Here is an 18,995-nt window from a genome sequence, read left to right on the forward strand (position 1 = left end):
ACAAAATGCAATGGCATTGAAAGAGCTAATAAGCCAAAGAAATATCCCCAGATGGCACTGCTTTCTAGCTCTCAATGGCACTTCCATGATATTACTAATAAATTATATATCTTACAATCAATATTTTCCACAGCCCTACTGTACTTCTCCGTGACATTTCAGCTGCCTGTAAATTTGTACAGTTGTTGAGAAGAGAGGAGAGATAGTAAGATGATTATGTTAAGCCCAGTCTTCCCCTTGGATTTTACACTCCTCACCTTCAAAATACTTAAGTCCAAAGATGCCATTGTTTTTTGGTACTGACATTTCTAGTTATAAAAGATAGACTTGAAAGTCATTGTTCAACCCCCTCGCATCTGTTTTGCGGGACTGAATGACAACTATTGAAAATTTTAGGTGGTAAGCGGTGGCGACAGCAAATACAGCACTAAAATTCACAGGGATGATTTAAACATTTTTTGACATTGCAGAACAGTGTAACATCTACCTGTCAATGGTGCAGGATGCAGTAAATAGGCCAAGCAAGGAACTAAGAGGGCCAGGACTCCAAGGCCCACTCTCTGAGATGACAGCAGTGACTAAGATGACACCTACCTCCTTGCCACTCTTCAGGTTCTGTAGGGGTTATGATTTATCTGTGATTCATTAAGGAATGGGCCAGGCATGATAGCATTACTCTCCTCCATGCCATAACAACTTTCTCAGAAATGTCAGGCTTTTTCTCCATTGAGGTTGTCTGGCACCAGCTTCTTGAGAAAGTGCCTTCAGAACTGAACAGGAAGCATCAAGTATTTCAGATCTGAAAAACGGTGAAATAGGTGTTTCATGAATAAAAAGGATGCTTATGAGTTATATGGATACTTATTATTGTATTACCACAGAGTCTACACGCTGCTGCTTATAAAGAAGTTGCTTTCATGCTACTTGGTATAAAGAAGGAGCAAAACCACTGTTCCTATCCCTGGAATTTTATTGTCTAAGACAATTGGCAGCTGATGGACCCAGACAGGCGGAGAAAAAACCAGGGCATTAATAAAAGAATGATGGTCAGCACAATAGTAACATCCCACCTCAGACTTACGAAGTTCCTATAAGCATGAAGAGTAGTTGCTCAAGGGCAATGACAGTGAAATCATATAAGGCAGAGGCAAAGCTACATGCATGTTGAACAATCTATCTGGGTTTCCACTGCTCTTTAAAAAGCTCAGCAGAAACTGTTTCTGTAAAGAGAAATGTTTAACAAGGTTTTTTGCACAAATCTAGGGAAACATTGTGAGAACACGGGTTCTCACTCATGAATTAATGCTTGACGTAATGGATTACAAATTCTAGGTCGATTTTGACATTAGATTAGCACAGTTTCTTCTGTTTATTTCTGCGATCGTGCCACAGACACCTGTACTTGGAATTTATGATAATTGCTTACAGGTCTTTTATCCAAACTTAAGAGCACACATTTTCCAGTAAAAGTAAAAACTGAGCTCTGACTAGGAACTAGCAAGTATCCCCCTACGGCATTTACAAGAAAGACATTTTAACCCCGCTCTGTGTAACAGAACAGTGTAACAGGGTATTTCTACAAGCAGCTTTGTCCAAAGCAGAAGTAAGATAAAAATCGGAACCAGCTTGACTGAGGTTTTGAGGGTGATCGCAAAGCATTCTGTGATTCTGTGATCTCAGGCAATTACCTGATTAGCGCTTCTCTGTGTCTTAGTTTTTTGTTTTACAAGGCACCATGCCGCTCTCCACCCTATAAAACTGCTTTAACTGCTCGTCTCAGAGCAGGAACTGGTTATGTCGGCACTGATGAGTACTCGTTCATCACTGTTGCACGACAGCCGCAACCTGAAACGAAGCAGGCACTGCCTGTAGCCAGCCTAAAGGCAACGTGTCCTGTTTATTTTTAGAGAAAAGAGCAGACAACCAGCCCAAGTCGGTACATTTTCCTAATTCTACTCCAGTACAGGCGCGGTGCCTACGTGCGGCCCCCGCTCTCTCCCGGCAGGCTCCTGAGGCGCCGGGCGGCCCTGCCTGGCAGCCGCTCTCGGGAGGAGCCCGGCGCCCCGACACCGGGGCTCGGGGGCCGGCCGGGGGTGCCGGGGCTCCCCGGAGGCGCCCGGCCCCCCCGCCCTCGCCGCTCTGCCCGCCCACGGCCGGCTCCATCCCGCCCCGGGCCCAGGCCGGCCCGGCGGGCGCCGCTCCCGCGGCCGCCGGAGGCCTCCGCAGGGGCCCGGGGAGGCCGCGGCCGCTGGCAGCGCCTGCGCCGCCCACGGGGCTCTCGGCGGGCGCCGGGCGGCGGCGGCGGCGGGGCGCAGGAGCGGGCCGGCGGGGCGTGGCGGGAGCGGGAGCGGGAGGCGGCCCGGCCGGGTCACGCCCGCCCCCGGCCGCGCCACCGCCCCTTCCTGTCATGGCCGCCGCCGGGCTGCGGGAGCGCGGCGAGGCGGCGCGGGCCGGCGCCCCCAGGAGCTGAGGGCCCCGCAGGCCGGCGCGGCGCGGCGCGGAGCGGGGACGGGCCCCGTCCCGGGGCCGGCGGCAGGAGGTGACCGAGGGGCGCCGTGCGCGCAGGGCCTGCGCGGGGGGCGCCCCGGGGAGCGGCCGTGCCCCCGCCGCTGGGGACGGGGCGCGGGCGAGCGGGGGCCGCGCCGCCCCGCTTCGCGCCCGCTCCGGGGGAGGCGGCGGCCGGGCGCGGTGCGGGGCAGAGCCCCGTCGCTGGCCCCCGCCGGGGGGGCTGGCGGAAAAGCCGCTTGTTCGGGTGGCCCCGGCGGCCTCGGCCCCCGCGGAGCACCCTGGCGCGGTGTTTTTTGGTCGGGTGTGCCCCGGCAGGGAGCCGCTCCTGCGGGAAAAACAAGTGCGGAGCGGCCCCCGCGGCTTGGCGCCGGCGTGCGCCTCACGGGGACGCTTCCGAAGTTGGAGCGGGGAGGAGGGGATGGGTGTCCTGCAGCGAGGGTGTGCGCCTACCCGGGGAGGGGCTGAGAGTTAATTTAAGTCCTCGAAGGTGTGCGGGAGTCTGCCCCTGCTAGAAGGCGTGGGTACGCGGCCTGCCGCGGCTGCCCAGCCCCAAACGCCGGGTGAGAAGGGCCCGTGTAGCACAGCGTGAGGTAAGCGCTGATGGCTGCAGGCAGCAGAGCCTGTTCTGACTTTTACCTCATGGTAAGACACCGAAAGATTGGTTTCCACAGAGTGGCATAACAAGACAGCAGACCCACCGTGGCTATCTCACGCTAGGAAGTCATTTGCTTTTGTAATTGTGAAGATAAAACCTAAATTCCCCGAGCCCCATATTTGTAATACATCGATCACATCAGTTGGCTTTTGGCAAGACAATTCCAAGGCGGAAGGAAGGGAAATCTTGTCATATTCCGTTTGTTTTCCTTGTAGATACCACCAAAGTACCTGCTTTCCACCACTTCCCTCGTTTAACTTCCCCTTGGGGTCAGCTGGTCGTCAGCATGCCTTCTACCGAGAACACCTCAAAACTTTTCCTGGTCCTCGTTTCACTGCTGCTGGTGCTGCCAGTAGTTGAAGCCCTGGACGCAGGAGATACCATTGCCTTCCTACTAGGCCTCGCTGTCACTGTCGTCGGATTCTGTGCCTGCCTTGGCTTGTACGCAAGGAAAAGGAACGGGCAGCAATGATTTCAAGAAGATGCTCAGATGAAATGAATTTCCAAACACGGCTTGGGGTTGAGATTTGGGGTGTAAGACCGAGCTTTGGTTCTGGGTAACTTTCAAAAACCATGTAGTAGATATTTCTGCAAACCCCTCTTACTGTGCAGTACAACAGAATCAAGACTGTACCCAGTAAAAGGGGTTTGTAGGATATGTGCTTATGGCAGTAAGATGATTTTATATTGCTTGTGATTAAATACTGCCTTAGAGGAGAGTAAGAACTTTTTGAATGGGGAAGGAAAACCACAGAGTGGGTCACAGTAAACGTTTATAAATGGAACATGTGAGGGAGACCATCAACAGGTTCCACAATTTTGGTTTCAAGGGTTAATCAGGAGGAAGCAGCTATTAATCTTCCAGTCAGGATGACAGAGCTTTGGAAGCACTCCTAACTAGCTAGCTAGCGAGCTGACTGCTTTGACTTGTGTGCATGTGCTCACATTTTTTGTAACGACAGTTAGCACCTAACAGCTCACTTCTGCTGTCACAGGGATGAGACCTCAGAGAACTAAGGAAACATGGAAAACTTTTTTTTCTTACGTATTTTTATTTTAGAATGTGTGTCTCCTGTAGCCTGTGTTCTTGTTACCAAGTAGGTACACTTAAGAATGGGACTGCTGTTTTCTTTAATATGTATTTCACAGAAAAGTACATGTAGGGCTACATAAATCAGATTAGGGATATGGTTTTTTGTCTCTTGTTTATTTTTTGTACTCAGCTTTCCTTTAGGCACAGCAGGTTTAAGGCTTATTTCATTTGGTGTTTGTATTTTTTTTTTCTCCAACACTGAAGACTTACTTATTTTAATGAGGAATTATGCGTAGTATTTCTGCATTAGGGGGTTATTAGAATTATAACAAGACAGCTGTGTGTATGTTTCTTTTGCAGTATGGAAAGAACATGTTTTATTGAAATACTGGGTTTAGTCAACAGGTCAATTGTTCTCGAGTGTCTTCCTCATGACACACTTATGTTGCTAGCTAAACATTTAGGCTTCTTACCTAACTGATGCATATGAGTTCCACAGAAGATTAGGACCAAAACCAAAGTGAAAAATCCTGATGCAAAATGGGAGATGTAAATAGTCTTGTTCTGCTCATGCTCAATCAGATTGTATGGTAGATGACTGAAAGACTCTACTCAGTAGCATATCCAGGACCTGTTTCTTTCTTTAAGTACCAAAGGTGAAGTGGCACAGCCAAGAATGTCTACCACAAGTCCGTCTAGCTTGTTAGGGTGTTCTAGCTGTCCGCTTGAGACAAGGAGCAGAGCACAATTTGTAACAGCAGCAGAATGAGGAGCACAGGAAGGTGAGCTCTCCATAGTTCACAGAATTTCCTTCTGATCTTGTGCTGTGGACACTGCCACTCTTGCTAGAAATCTTAGCTTTTATCTTTCAGAGCTGGGGAAAAAGGTCAAATGTGATGCAGAGCTATATATTTTGATACTATTCCTCCCCTTCCTCTGTAAGTGTCTCTGTTGAGTAGAGCACAAAGCAATGGCTCGAGGAGTTGTCAGACAGGTCTTATATAAGTAATTGGGTGGGCAGATCATGTTCTCCAAATTCTAAGATTTCTGTATGCAATTTGTGGCTGGTTTGACTTCTCTCTCCAACATCTGAGGAGGCAGAAGCCCTGGTTATTTCAGTCTTGCAATTTATGTCCCTCTCTCATGGTTGATAGGGGGAAGAAGGTAAAATGAAAGCTTCCAAAATTGTGTGGGGTTGAAACGGTAGGACTCAACCCAGCAAGCCACAAGAACGTAGGTTTCTGCTCTCAAGTTACAGGAATAATAATGGTTCCAGAGTCACTCTGATGAGATGCAGGTCTTGCCAGGTTGCTGTTCTTGAATTCTTTTTGTGGCTTCCAAAAGTCGGAAAGGGACGTAGTGCACAATTACTATGTACAGATGAAATTTACAGCCCTAAGAGGCACTCCAGACAGTAGTGTCGCCTTTGAAAGTGCCTAGCAGCAGTAGATGATCCTGTATGTGATTATTCAACTGGGTGGATGCAAGCACACATCAAGTGTCATCTTCTGTGTTCCAGCTTGGCAAAACCATTACCCCCCCCCAAAAAAAAAACCAACCCAAAAAAACCCACAAAATCACCTCTCAATTCACTTTATATTTCCCCAAATTTGAGAATTTTGCCAGTTTCTCAGTAGACTATTAAATATTGCTCTTTCAATAGAATAAATTTTATCCCAAGCAGCTTTTCACAGACTCCTTTATCTTTACTTTGGAAAAGATCCCTGGCAATAGTTTCATAGAATTGTGCGACAGTTTCACTGCAGGAGAACAAAATTTTAACTGAGCAATTAGTGTCAGGGATATGAGGAACTGTGTTCGTTGCCTGAAGTTGTATGTACTTCATTGAAAGGTGTTTACACAGTGTAATGGCGTCGTTTCCTGGGTTCTGACAGAAGCTTTATTGTTTAAGACTTGCATTTGTCAATGTGTTGAGTGTAAAATTGGATACCCCTGTTTTTCTTCTGTCTTAATAAACTTTCATGTATGATTTGTCATCAGCTTAATGAAGTAGTTCTTACGAAAAGGAAAATGGGGATTAACGAAATGACTGAACCTGCTGAAATTCTTTATATTAAATATTATTTTCTTACATACTTTTGCTTATGTTAGGTGACTTTACAAACTAATGTGGTGTAAGGTATGTTTTCAGTTGAACTTTTGTACAGTGAGTGTACTTCTCTTGGTCCCGTGGCTTGTTTGTCTCATTTCAGTATCGGTTACTTTACAGCACTTCAAGGGGGCTGGTCCCCTTACTTTGAAACTGGTAGCTTGCGGTTGCAAAGAAGCCTGTTTCTCTGGTAAAAGGGAAACCTGAAGTATTTATTTTTCCTTTTGACAATGAATTTTCAACATTACTATTATGTAGTTGCCTTTATACTAGAAAAGCCATTTATGGCAGTTTTCTAGCTGGAGACCCAAGCATATAAAGGACCATTTTCTTTTTTTCTAAAGAAAAATTATGTCCTAGAGCTTTATAGTTATTTATATGATACAATATTTTTTAGACTTCAGAAGAGCTTGTTTTATCCCAGCATTTTATGAAAACAGGGTTCTAGCTCTTTTGGGACTTCAACTAGTGCAAAAAGCAGTTCACTTCGTGCACTAAACTAATACCATTACTGGCTATCTTCAGAGCAGAAAGCAAAACCAGCCTGACGAAGCCCACCTTTTAACAAATACAGCCTACCCTCTAATTAGTGCAAGAAAGCTGCAAGTCAGGAACAAGTAGCTTTTGACTGCTTTAACAATAGCGTAGCTCAAAACCAGCCATCCTATGAACATTTAACAGTCTGCGTACGGTCCCTTTGTGAACGGACAGAAGTCCTTTGCTCCTCACGGCATACCTTCAAGAGCTGCACACCAGCTAGGCGTTACCTTTCTGCTGGGTACAGCAGTACCTGGGACTGCAATACAAACACTTCACCCAGTTCCTAATGCACTTGCTTCTCTGGGTATACGAAAATTGATAAACTGCTGCTGTGAATCCTTTCTCCCACTCAGATAAATCCTGCTGCTGGTGGTGATGCTGCTTTAATACTATCGTGAGACTTGGCAATTCTGTGACATCTTCCACCTGAGAACCCTTATATGCTTACAGGTATCAATGTTTGCACCCCTGTTGTATCCTTTGATGAGTGGGACGAGTGGAGGAGAGCCAGTGACTTGCGGTGGTGTCACAGGAAGTAGGTGGCATCTCCAGGATGCTCGCTGAGATTTCTGGAGTGTGTTGGGCTTGTGGTTCTCGGCCACCATGCCCCTGTCGTGGGAGCTGTCCCTGGATTAGCCCAGGGACTCTTGTGTACTGACTAGACACACTCGGAAGCCCTGGTTCCTCCTTGCACAAAGCTGTTTACAAAAGCTGTGTGAGAAGGGAGTAGGGAGTTGAGTTCACCATTTATAATAAGATAAAACAGGACTAAATGGATGAACCATAATAGGTCTGTTACCATGGTAAATGCTGTAATTATTATACTACAAAAGTAGCCTTTCCGTTCGTTTTTACATCTGATGAAAGGTTTGGCAGATCTAAACCAATGTAATGACAAGAGATTGTTAGGAGTGGTGGAAAGGAGGGCTTGGATCTGGTTGTCCTCCCGGTTTACACTTGAACAAATTGTTAGTAAATGATCTGAAGTCTAATTCAGAACCAAATGCAGGAAAACATATCGGGCAAGATTTGATGTGACTAAAGATGCACAGGATCCAAAACACGTAATTCCTGCTGAAATCAATCTTCAAAACTTTTAAGGGACAAGTTTTTAAAACATGAGATACTGACCACACTGGTAAGTGTTAAATTGTTAAAGTAAATGTAACCAGTTTTGAAATTATGAAGATTTTCAGTTCACAGGAACATGCAGTAGCACCTAAATACTACATTTCTAATATTCAGAAAGCAAGCTTTCCAGCAAGCAAGCTGGAATTTACATACCAGGCTATGGTATGGTAAATACCATAAAAGCACATCTACTTTGAACTAAAAATAAAAGCAATAAAATTATATAGATACTCAAAACATTTCCAGATGTTGTACTGGTCTCCTCAGCTCAGTTTCTCTCTAATGAAATTTGAAAATATGTGGGAGGCTCTGTCACATTAAGGTGCAGGCACACTAGGCAGTCAGCACAGCCTTTTGTTTCTGGATCGTTCATCTGATCAGATCAGAACAGAGATTTTCATGAGAAAAACAAAAGAAAATGTCCCTTTAGAGCGCTAGGCAAAGAGACGCGTATAAGCTCTCAGGGTAAGCGAAGGCCTGAAAGTGGAGTGGCCTCCAGCAGACCTAGAAGTCGCAGCCATGAGAGGCAGGGAAGAAAGAATCGTGTCCTCAGACACGCTGCTGTAGAAAACTAGAGCTTGCTGCTGGGTTGGGTTAAAGTTTGTGTTCTGCTTGAGCCTTCCTGCATTGGCTGTATTCCTCCTCGCTAGTCTTTGTCTTGGAAATTTTAACTGGAACCAACACTACCGGCAGGTTTCCCAGCTGGTGTTCATTTAAGGCACTAAAATGTTTGCGCGCATCTTCACACTGCTACTCTCCATTTTCCAAGTGGTACTTCATACTGCTACTAAAGCATGAAAAATTAAAAAAAAAGCACGAAAATTACCTTCTCTTCCTGGTTGGAGTCAATAAAACTTAGTAGAGAAGGGTCAGTCTTCTGTTCTTCCGTTTGTGCAGCTCTTTGCACACATTGCAATGATACTAATAATAAATAATGGCACTGCATGTCCCTTCCCTACCCTCTCACTGAAAAGCAGCAGTCCTAAAACATGACCAATTTTAATCTTGGCACAATTAAAGTGAAGAAAATTGTCACTTTTATCAAAATATGTTCCCTTTCCATTTCATTAATTACCTGTGAAGCGAGAATGTCTTTAATTAATTCTAGAACTGTTCAAGGACATTTTCTGCCAACCTTCTTCTGAACTCAGATGGCTATGGAAATTACATGGTCAATACCTGCACTTATTTCTCAGACTTTAACCTAACATGATTGTTCATAAATCCATGGTAGCAGTTTTAAAGTTTATTTGAATCTATTCAAATGAACTCGAGGATTAGCAGAAGCCATGTTGACTCATTTTTCCTCGAATGCACGTATTTATTTCAGTGTCTGCATAAATTGCAAGGAACAATTAAGCCTTTTTAAAGGTTTTCTTTTTAAAGTTTTCTTTTCAGAAAGGGCATTTGTGGTCAACTTCCAAAAGCCTATCTGAGATTTGGGGAGCGCATATAATCTATAGAGTCTATCGACTATAGTCTGTATCTACCAAAAAAAAAAAAGTCCTTTTTCATAAAACGTAGTATCACAATGGGCCTTACCTAAGTAACTTTTCATGTCTTCATAAAAATTAAAGATGTTGATTGTGTATCTGGAGCAGCTGCCAATAAGAAACCAGTATTCAGCAATAAATGTGGCAGTCATGTTTTTCATTCTATTGTATTTGCAGAAGGAAAACATAAATCCCAGAAACTATTATACATTAAAAATAGGCAAAAAGTGCTTTCCCAAGAACAAGTCAGTGTTACCTAGTAATAATTATGGCCCTCGTGAAAATCTCAATGAAGTCAGCTCAAAAAATTATATTGTCCTAAAATGGAATCAAGCTCTCCTAAAGGGGTGAACAAACTGTGTCTTTTGAACCCCATACAATTTTGCCACGACCATCTCCCATTGCCAGCGTTAGGGCAGCAGGCTCTCCTGAGCCAAGGGATGCTGGATAACCTCAAATCCTACCTGGGAAGTGACAGACAGCTGGGTCTCCCCGGGTGCCAAATGCATGCCCAGGCCACTGCTACCCTCTCGCTCCATGGAGCCATCTCCTGCTGTGACAAAAGCCAGACAGGCGATCAGGTATTTGTTTAGACATTCAGGAATAGCTGTGTGGTTTATACATCTTTAACCTTCTTCCATGCCAAATTTCACATTTCAAAATTTGGTATTGTATGTTACACTTTATTTTTAAAAACGCTGTATATAATCTTTTAAAATATGGAATGTGCGTGGGCTGGGGTGAGTGCCTGCATTTGGGAGAAGTAGGAAAGCAGAGGTCATTCTGTCAGCTGAAAGGGTATTTCTAAATTGTCCATCCACAAAAGGAGAAAAAAGAAATCATCTTTGGGAAGAGACCGAGCCAGGAAATGTATGAGGTGACCTCCAGAGGTCCTTTCCAACCTAATTTACTGTATGATTCTATGAAATCGTAGTTGTAAATGGGATGCATAAACAGCAGCCCAATTCACTCATATCTTTATGGCAAACAAGGATATATTTGTGGTGAACAAATCTAATCACAGTGTGAGCCCATAGGGAACCTGACCGTGAAAGCTGTGAGGCTGTTCAGTCATCATGTAAGACCACAGGGAAACCAGATGTACCAGGATTCTCCCACTGCGTCTAGTGAAATTCAATCCCTGAGGCATTAGAAGGTTATGGAAAAAAGGGAGCAAATACAGCATATGCACAGTAATCCTCTTTTCAGAGTGGGATTTTTAGAGATGGATTTATGGGGCTAGTACGGTACTCCAAATGGAATTCAAATGCTTCAGTGCAAAGCCCCAAATGTGAATTATCTCAACTCCTGCCCAAGTCAACATTTTGAAAATACTAAGATTTGACAGCCTGACTAAAAGACTGTGTTGCACACAGAGTTCCCATTGGCATCACTGGGAGTTTAGGACAAGGTCAAAACCAAAATACAGGTTTGGATGCAGTAGCTATGTCGATAGGATGGAGGGGTCCCTGTCATTTGACAAGTAGTGCACCTTGCACCAGATGGTGCTCATGGGGAACTGCGGCCACATTAGGTTCCATCCCCATCTCTTTTCTTAGGAAAATATTAGCTGAATTATTTACTGTGATAACTGAATGCCAAATTTTCATCTGATTAAAAAACAGCCTGAAGTTGCTGAAATCAGTGCAGTCATCCTGATTTAAATTCATTTTGAACAGAAATCACAAGAGGCTTCATTCTGACCTTGCACCAGCCCTCACACTTCTGTGTAATGCAGTAGAATTATTCTTGATTTCCATTTATGTGAAAATCTAAATTGGTTCTTAAAATAGATGCTGTCTTTTTTTTTTCCCTCGTCCTGCTACCAGTAACTTATTTGACCTACATCTTAATAAATATTAGAAAAAATATCCTCCCCACTCTTATTCCACAAATACACTTAGAACTTGTATATTCAACTTAGACTCCACTGTTTCTCCCCTCCCAAGATTTATCAGCCAAGGCAAAGGGAAATCCACAAGACAGCCAATTCTCAAGGACACCATACTAACATAAAGTGCCTCTTCACACACTTATAATGTATGTGTGCTGTACATGTCTGATGTACATCAGCTAATCTTTCTGCCTTGTTATTCTTATCATTTCAGTAATAAGAGCAATCTGTTTTGTGTCTATGTCAAACCGTTCTTCCCCAGGAACTCCCTTCACCTAGTCTATGCGAGGTTCTCTGTATTAAATGAGAAGCACGTTGTAAATTTTCTTTTCCTATCCAGAAGTAACAATGAAATCCCAGTAAAAAGGATTACATGCTCTCAGTTTCAGAAGGGCCAGCAAGGAAATTATGATAGCTGTAGATAGAAATGTAAAGCACTCGAAATCTGAACTTTCATGTGTTTTGCCAGAGGTTTCTCTGCTTAACTCCCAATAGACTTAATAAGAATTAAAATCCCTTCTACATCCAAAGGAATACTGACCTTCCAATAGCAAATGTAGAGCATGTGATCACTTCATGCACACTACCAAAATAATCTGAAATTGGCTGTACATAATAGTTGTCAGACTGCTGCCTCAATATATCATAATGCCAACAGTCTTAACTCAGGACTGCAAACTGCCTGATTTAGTGCAAAATACAGGCCTTGGGAAGCAGATGTCACAGAAACAGGGTGAAGAGGCACTAACAGACATACCTTAAATACGCTCTCTTTCATGCAGTAGTAGCTGAGCAATTTGCTCCATAAGAATTCCATGTCCTCTTACAGAACTGGGCTTTCGGGTTTTCGTTGTTCAGTGTTGAAAACCCACTTTCCTCTTGTCCTGGGTTTGCAAAAGCTGTGCTCCGGTTTCACAAGAGATAAATGCTAAGGAAGTAAACTTTGTGAGTGAAAGATTGTTTTTTTCGTTTTTGAACCAGTTGATCCCTGCCACCTGCTTACAGTAACTATTTCTGGTCTTACTACAAAGACTGAGAAATGTGCAGCTTATATGGAACTGGGGCATTTGTAAAGAGTTTTATAAGTACATATGTTACTCTATACTTACCACAGAAATAATAAAAGACCATAAACTACATTGGTTCAAATAATTCCTTCTAGGATGCTCGCACTGAACAGACCAGAACAAATCTTTCACCACCCCCTGGTAGAGACACTTCAGAAATCCTTAAAACTGCTATATAATGCAGTTTTATTCACATTACAGCATACCTAAGCCTTAAACCATAATGCTCAGTCAAAGTCTACTAGACTTGTATCTCTTTCTTCATTTTAGCACTTGGAAACCCAATGTTAATTATTCATCCTCTTACTCTTTCTTATATTTTTCAATTTCAGAAATCTCCAGGCATGATTTAACATGTAGGGGTTTTACATTAAAAAGAAGCATTTAGCATTATTTTCTGTTTTGAAAGGTACCTTACTGTATCTGTTCATTAAGAGCCATATTTGAATATCCGTATACCAAATTCAGCAGATTTTTAATTATCAATTAAAGGGTTTAAGGGCTGAAAACCTACCTCACCTTAAAATAGTTTTAAGTAGGTTCGTAATTGTATTCCAAGACTGCCAAGTGAAGCAGAAGTCTGAAAGTTTTATAATTAAGTCTGTAACTTCAGCTCTCTTCAACTTCTCACTTTATCTACTGAAGGTTATCCCAGCTCCATTCATTATCTAACTAGGTTCGCCTAAATTGGTCAAAAATGCATTTAAATCTGGCCTTGAAATTCCACTAAAATTCCATGTTCTCAATTGCCTCTGTCTGCCTGTGACAGCAGAAAATAACTTCTTATATTCCTGCAACAAATTTTTTCTTCTGATTTCTTCTGTCTTACTCCAGAATGGCCATTAAGTTACCTTCCCTTTTTTAACTTTTACTTCTCTTTCAGCATCACCAAGTTTTCCCAGGATGTGATCCGTGTTTTGGTAACTAACCCACTTGGGCAAATAAATAATTCTGAGCAATTGCCAGCTCTTTTTGTCTGAAGGTCTTCCATTTGATTTCAGGTTGTCAGCATTTCATTATCTTCCATGGTTGGCCTTGTGGCAATGTCCTTTGAAAATTCAATGCACTAAAAATGTTAGGAAAAAAGAAAGAAAAAACTGTTCTCTTCAATACAGAGCATTCAGGTTGAAACAGATATATCTTGAGGACCCATGATATCAAAGAGAATTCATAAGTTTTACATAAATTCCTCAAATTGCCACAGTTTTGTTATGCATGCATATTTATGAGGAGATATTATACATAATAGAGAGATACAGTATATCAACTAAACGTTCTGTTAGCTTTTGAAGCATTACATTAATACCAATTTACAATGCAGCACAGAATTACACAACAGGTACGTTTTACTTGGCTACTGCTGGTCCTGTACTGTGAGAAACTGGTGTGTTCACTCATCAAAAGAGCACTTTTATGTCCAGGTACATATCCCAGATTAGGAAAAACAGATTACTATTATTTAGATCTCCTATTTCCACATTTTATTTTAATAATGGAGAGCGAGTAAGTTCACTGAGGCTTAATAAAATTATGTAGTGAGGAACTGCAAAAGCTTAAGAGGTGATTTAAATATCTAAAACATGACTTGAACAGAATTTAGGACATAAACCCTTCAAAAAGGGACCCAGAAATCCCTCACTGCAGCAACAGCAAGACTTACCAGTGCTCACTCTTCAGCTGACATTTACACTTTGGACCTGAGGTTGCAAGCCTTCCATTCATGTGCAGAACTGCCCAAGAGTGTGCAGTGCAGAATCTCTGTGATCCAGATGTGAGACAGAGCATAACCTAAATGTCTCACTCCCAGCAATGTCCCTAGAAAAGTCTGATCTGAGCGGTGCATTCAGGTAAGGTACATCAGCAGCAGTGCTGAGCCCAGTGAACGTGCAAATGCTGCAGGAAGCCCACCTTTTCCGTAACCACCTAGTAGTTACACCGCACAAAATAGAAGATACGGAATTCAAGCCCAGTCTCCCACCTCCAGAAAAGTTTCCTGGAGTACCAGGAGGTACAGTCCTGGAAAGCATGCTCTCTTGTTTATCCTGGACCCTCTATGTGTAAAAATGCAAGAGCAATGGCAGGGTGGGCGGCGAGGTATGTGGACAAGAGAGACTGAAAACCATGTCTGCTACTTTGGATACCTGCCTCTGATGGCAAGATTTAGGCCCCAGTCCCAGCTCCGTGGCCTGACATTTTGTAGTCAATCAGAAAACAAAGCAAAACCAGAACTAAACAATCTAGGTAGCAGGGACCAAATCCCATGTTTTCCTCCTGCCAGTCTTATCTAGTACGGTGCAACATCCTGTTCCCGCTCAGTTTTTTACCCTTTTCTTTAAATACCATACTCAAACATTTCCTAACTATATGCACATAGCAATCTAATTAAGCAAAAGATATTGCCATTTGCTAACATTAGGCTTGACTAGTTTTGTAGATGACATTTCAATAAAACATTCATTTTCATACCTCCATGAAATAGGCAATGCAGTAATAAATTTATATTTACAGTTGTATCAGAGCTGCATTCATGCAGTTCCTCCTACTGTGCCATCACAGTGCTGTTCTGATAGTATCTGCAGAATTCAAACTGTCATGATTCTCAGCAGATAACCTACCTTTATCCAGAGATAGACTATTCTCTGCATCCTCACAAGCATAAAACTTAAAATTGCTTCTGCTTGTTCTACATATAAATGAGAACATTTCATACTTAATATCCAACAATCTGACAAAATGGGACCATGGCATTAGGTTCTAGATATCAAATTAGTTGCAGTGAACAGGTGACAGCTGAGTTGACACAGGAATATCCAAGAGTATTTCCACTTTCTATATTGTAAGACCTGAAGCTCAATAGTAGAACATATATTCATGCTAGCTGCTTGCAAAGCCAGTGCTCACTCTCCATGTCACATATTACAGATTTGACTCTCCATTGTCTCAATCTTATGCATTCAAAGCAATTATCATTCAGGAGTATACTTTTTTTAACCTATTTACATTTTCTTTGAAGAGCTTTAAATCAATCCAGAGTCATTCTACTGTACATGTCTGTATTATCTTAAATTAGAATTTAAACAATAAATTAGTAGGAAGTGTAATGCCTATATGTGAAGCACTCATATCAGCAAAACCAAGTATTTCTAACATTGACACTTAATTTTTGTCCCTGAGCACAGCCTAAAAGTTCTCTGAAAGCTGTCAGTGACAGTTATCCTATTTTATCCTATTATTTTTAAATCCCCCTCTCAGTATATTGCTAGAAATAGAAAATGCTATTGCCAAATAGTCTCTCTAATCCTACAACATACTGTCCATTCATGGTTCACCTCTAACCTAACCTTAAAGATTGCAGAAAATGGAAGTATTTCTGTATCTCAGCTCTACAAAAAGTGATTGATTTGACATATATCCCTATACACCAATAATAGTAATGCAAATAGTTCTATGAGCACTGGAAGAAATGGAGCAGTAACTGCAACAGAAGCAAGGAGGAGCTCAGCAGTGTGACTGTTGATCCGTTTGGTACTGAACTATGAACAGGATGTACACAGTCTGTCACAGAACCAGCATGGTCTTTGGGTCTAACACAGTGCTATGCTCGCTATTCACCATTCTGCCCCTGCATACAGAAACCGCCGTGACATATCCAGTGTCCTGTTCAGCTGCACAGCTGAGCACAGCCAGGCCTGGTCACAAACAGTTCGAACCGGGAAGGGATTAAGACTCCAGGCCATCACCAGTTTTGACCAGTGGATGAATCGCAGTATGCTGAAGCCTCAGGTATGGACCAGGGTCCCTAGGGAGCGGTGGCCAGTCTGAAAGTGGTGGCCAGCCTGAAAGAACAGCAAGGGAAAAAGGTAAACTCTAGGACAAGCAGCCAACACATGCATTCAAAAAATTTACAGGAACCTCACTCGCCTCTGAGACCTCTCTGCTCATGTATCTGACTTCACTGAAATCAGCCTCCAGGTTTAAAAGACAGTGAAGGGGAGGAAACATGTATAAATTCACTTAGTCATTATATAGCTTCATGACAGAAAGTATATGAAAAATAATGAACCATAATCACTCCTTTCATTAGGCCCCGACCATGTCCTAATAATCTCCAGCGAGCCAACAGCACAAAAAGAGATGGGAGCAATACCTGCCAGCCTGCCAGCCTGGCAATCCCCCCAGTCAGCCAAAGAAGCATTCTGCACATATCCATACATGCTGGAAAACTACAGAAGAGCTTGGGATAGTGTAGGTTTACATAATTGGTACAGTTATGTGCATCTCAGACATGAGGCTGTCTACACTTGATAGCGGGTGCACAAAAATGCTGGATGCAGCTCAGCTGGAAGAAGTCACCCTTCCCCATCTCTCGGGCATTTTCAGGTTCCTCTCTCAAGGCAAGCATTCTGTTCTGTAATGTCACTAACCCCATTCATTTTGCTCCACAGTGTTCCACTGGCATCTGTAATGGTGATAGGAAAAAAGCGTTCTTGAATGCTGTGATTGGCACTGTTAATGACCATGACACTGCAGAGCTGCTGTGTGCTTCAGCAGTGGTTAGCTGATTTCAAGTCCTGAATTTCCATTTAGTAAGGTAAACCAGGAGCATTACATAGCCTCTGAGTAAGCATTTTGTTGAAAACTCAAGTGTTAAATAGACAAAACGACTATCAAACATACTATCTGAGAAGGGGTGAGGTGCACAAACACCATAAACCAAACACTTCCTTTGTTTAAAAAAGAGAATCTGCAAGCTTTCGTCCATCATCGGTTTCTAAAGCTAATAAACAACACTTCTAAAATCCTGGTAACTGATTCCCCTACTGGAGTAAATTAACATAGCTTTCTGTGTTAGTGGTCCTGAGGTGCTGACTTGCATGGGCTAGAAATCTTCTCTTGTGTGGGGATGCTCCACTTTTACCTGAACATGGTTAAGAGAAGGTAAGATACGAGAACAATAGTCAGCGGAGAGGCCAAGACTGCTTAACCATGCATTGGAGTCAGAAAGTCATTAGCATCGCCCTGGTCAGTGCTCCCAGTTCAGCTTCTAAATTCTGAAAGACTCTCTACCTGTTTCTCCCCCGATTGTTTTCATATTATTGGTTAGACAAGCCTCATGCAAAAATCATGCCTTTCACTAAGGTGATTTAGTCATGAATTCCTAACTGTGCTCAGCATCGCTCCTTTCAACTATTTTTGCTGCTGAATTGTACCGCTATGATGTATTCACATTACCGTATGTTATGCACAGAAAAACAAAACCGTGAATGGAATGTATTTACAGTAGTTGAAAGACATTGTAATGTAGCTTATACTAAAATTTGTACAATTAATTGGATTAATTAAAGTGCAGATGTCTGGAAGACTACTCCCAGTGTCTGTGCACATGCTTCAACAAATCCCATCTATAAGATTTGTAAGGAACGGTATTTTATTTTTTGTAATGGAGAAAGAAGAAAGTCTTTTTCCTCCTGCTCTACATTCAATTACCCAAACGTTTTCTGGCATAGGAAGAGAGCGGAGAGACTGGATATAGCAGGAACTTCAGTAAGCTTGGTCCACCTTGTGTTGATGTTCTGACAAGAGGTTCATTCTCTTCCCCAGGAGTGCAGGGAATAACAGCAAGTGTCCTTCCGAGGTCAGCAGCTCAGGACCTCACTGTAGACCCTGTTATGAGGCATTTCTACAGTGCTGCCTATATTAACTAAAAACTGTTGATGGAATAAGAATTTCAATACTTCCCACTAACAGGACTGCAAGTTCAAAATTATTCACATTAAAAGATTTGTTATACAGACATACAAGATAGTGCTTACCCTCTGTTATCTAAAAAACAAACACAAAAAACCCAAAACGAGCCAAAAAAATTACTCAAAGATTAAAGTTTGAATATTATCTTACTTATATATACAATTTATGAGGGATCCAAGATGGCAATATTAGAGAAATATTCTCAACCATTCAAAAATATTACCTCAACAAATGTATCTACTTGGAACTTCTGAGGAGCTCAATCATGGACCTGCATCACTGTGGATGTGACTGGCTCTATCTTTTTAAAGTTACATATTATTGTTCCACCTTCGCTGTGAAAACAAGCTATTTGGTAATTCTTCAGTACAGGACAACATACATATGGCACACAAACAACAAAGCCTGCATATAAACCTTTCTTTGCCTAACTCTTTTTTTTTTTCCTCTCTCTAAATCATACCTATACAAAAAGGCCATTTATGAAGTCCAGCAATTTAAAAATGCAGCTTATCTTCTTGCAGGAACAAGTAATTAGCAGTGCAATTTAACAGTGGTAATTATTCATGGCCACAGTTAAGTTCATTTGCATTTCTAACTACCTGATACGAAAGTGAAGTCAAGTAATTACATGTCCACACTACTTAAATTGCACAAAAAATAACTGAACACTGCAACATTGGTTTAACAGTGTCCAGTCTTTTAAATGTAGTCCTAACGAACAAACTGGTAAAAGGTGTTTAGAAGCCTGAGAATACAAGTAAGTAGCTAACGGGATTTTCAGAAGCATACTGGTGCCTCACTCCCATTAGAGTC

The 18,995-nt window shown here is 42.4% G+C and overlaps 1 protein-coding gene across 1 annotated transcript; it reads left to right on the top strand.

The window, feature by feature from the left end:
- The first annotated feature begins 3,432 nt into the window (after positions 1-3,432).
- On the top strand, positions 3,433-3,635 carry SMIM30 (small integral membrane protein 30). Its single transcript, XM_075727939.1, has one exon. The coding sequence runs from the start codon at positions 3,450-3,452 to the stop codon at positions 3,633-3,635; it is 186 nt and encodes a 61-aa protein (XP_075584054.1). The 5' UTR covers positions 3,433-3,449.
- Positions 3,636-18,995: the final 15,360 nt, after the last annotated feature.

This window comes from Pelecanus crispus, chromosome 1 (assembly GCF_030463565.1).
Source record: "Pelecanus crispus isolate bPelCri1 chromosome 1, bPelCri1.pri, whole genome shotgun sequence".
In the NCBI taxonomy this organism is placed as follows: domain Eukaryota; kingdom Metazoa; phylum Chordata; class Aves; order Pelecaniformes; family Pelecanidae; genus Pelecanus; species Pelecanus crispus.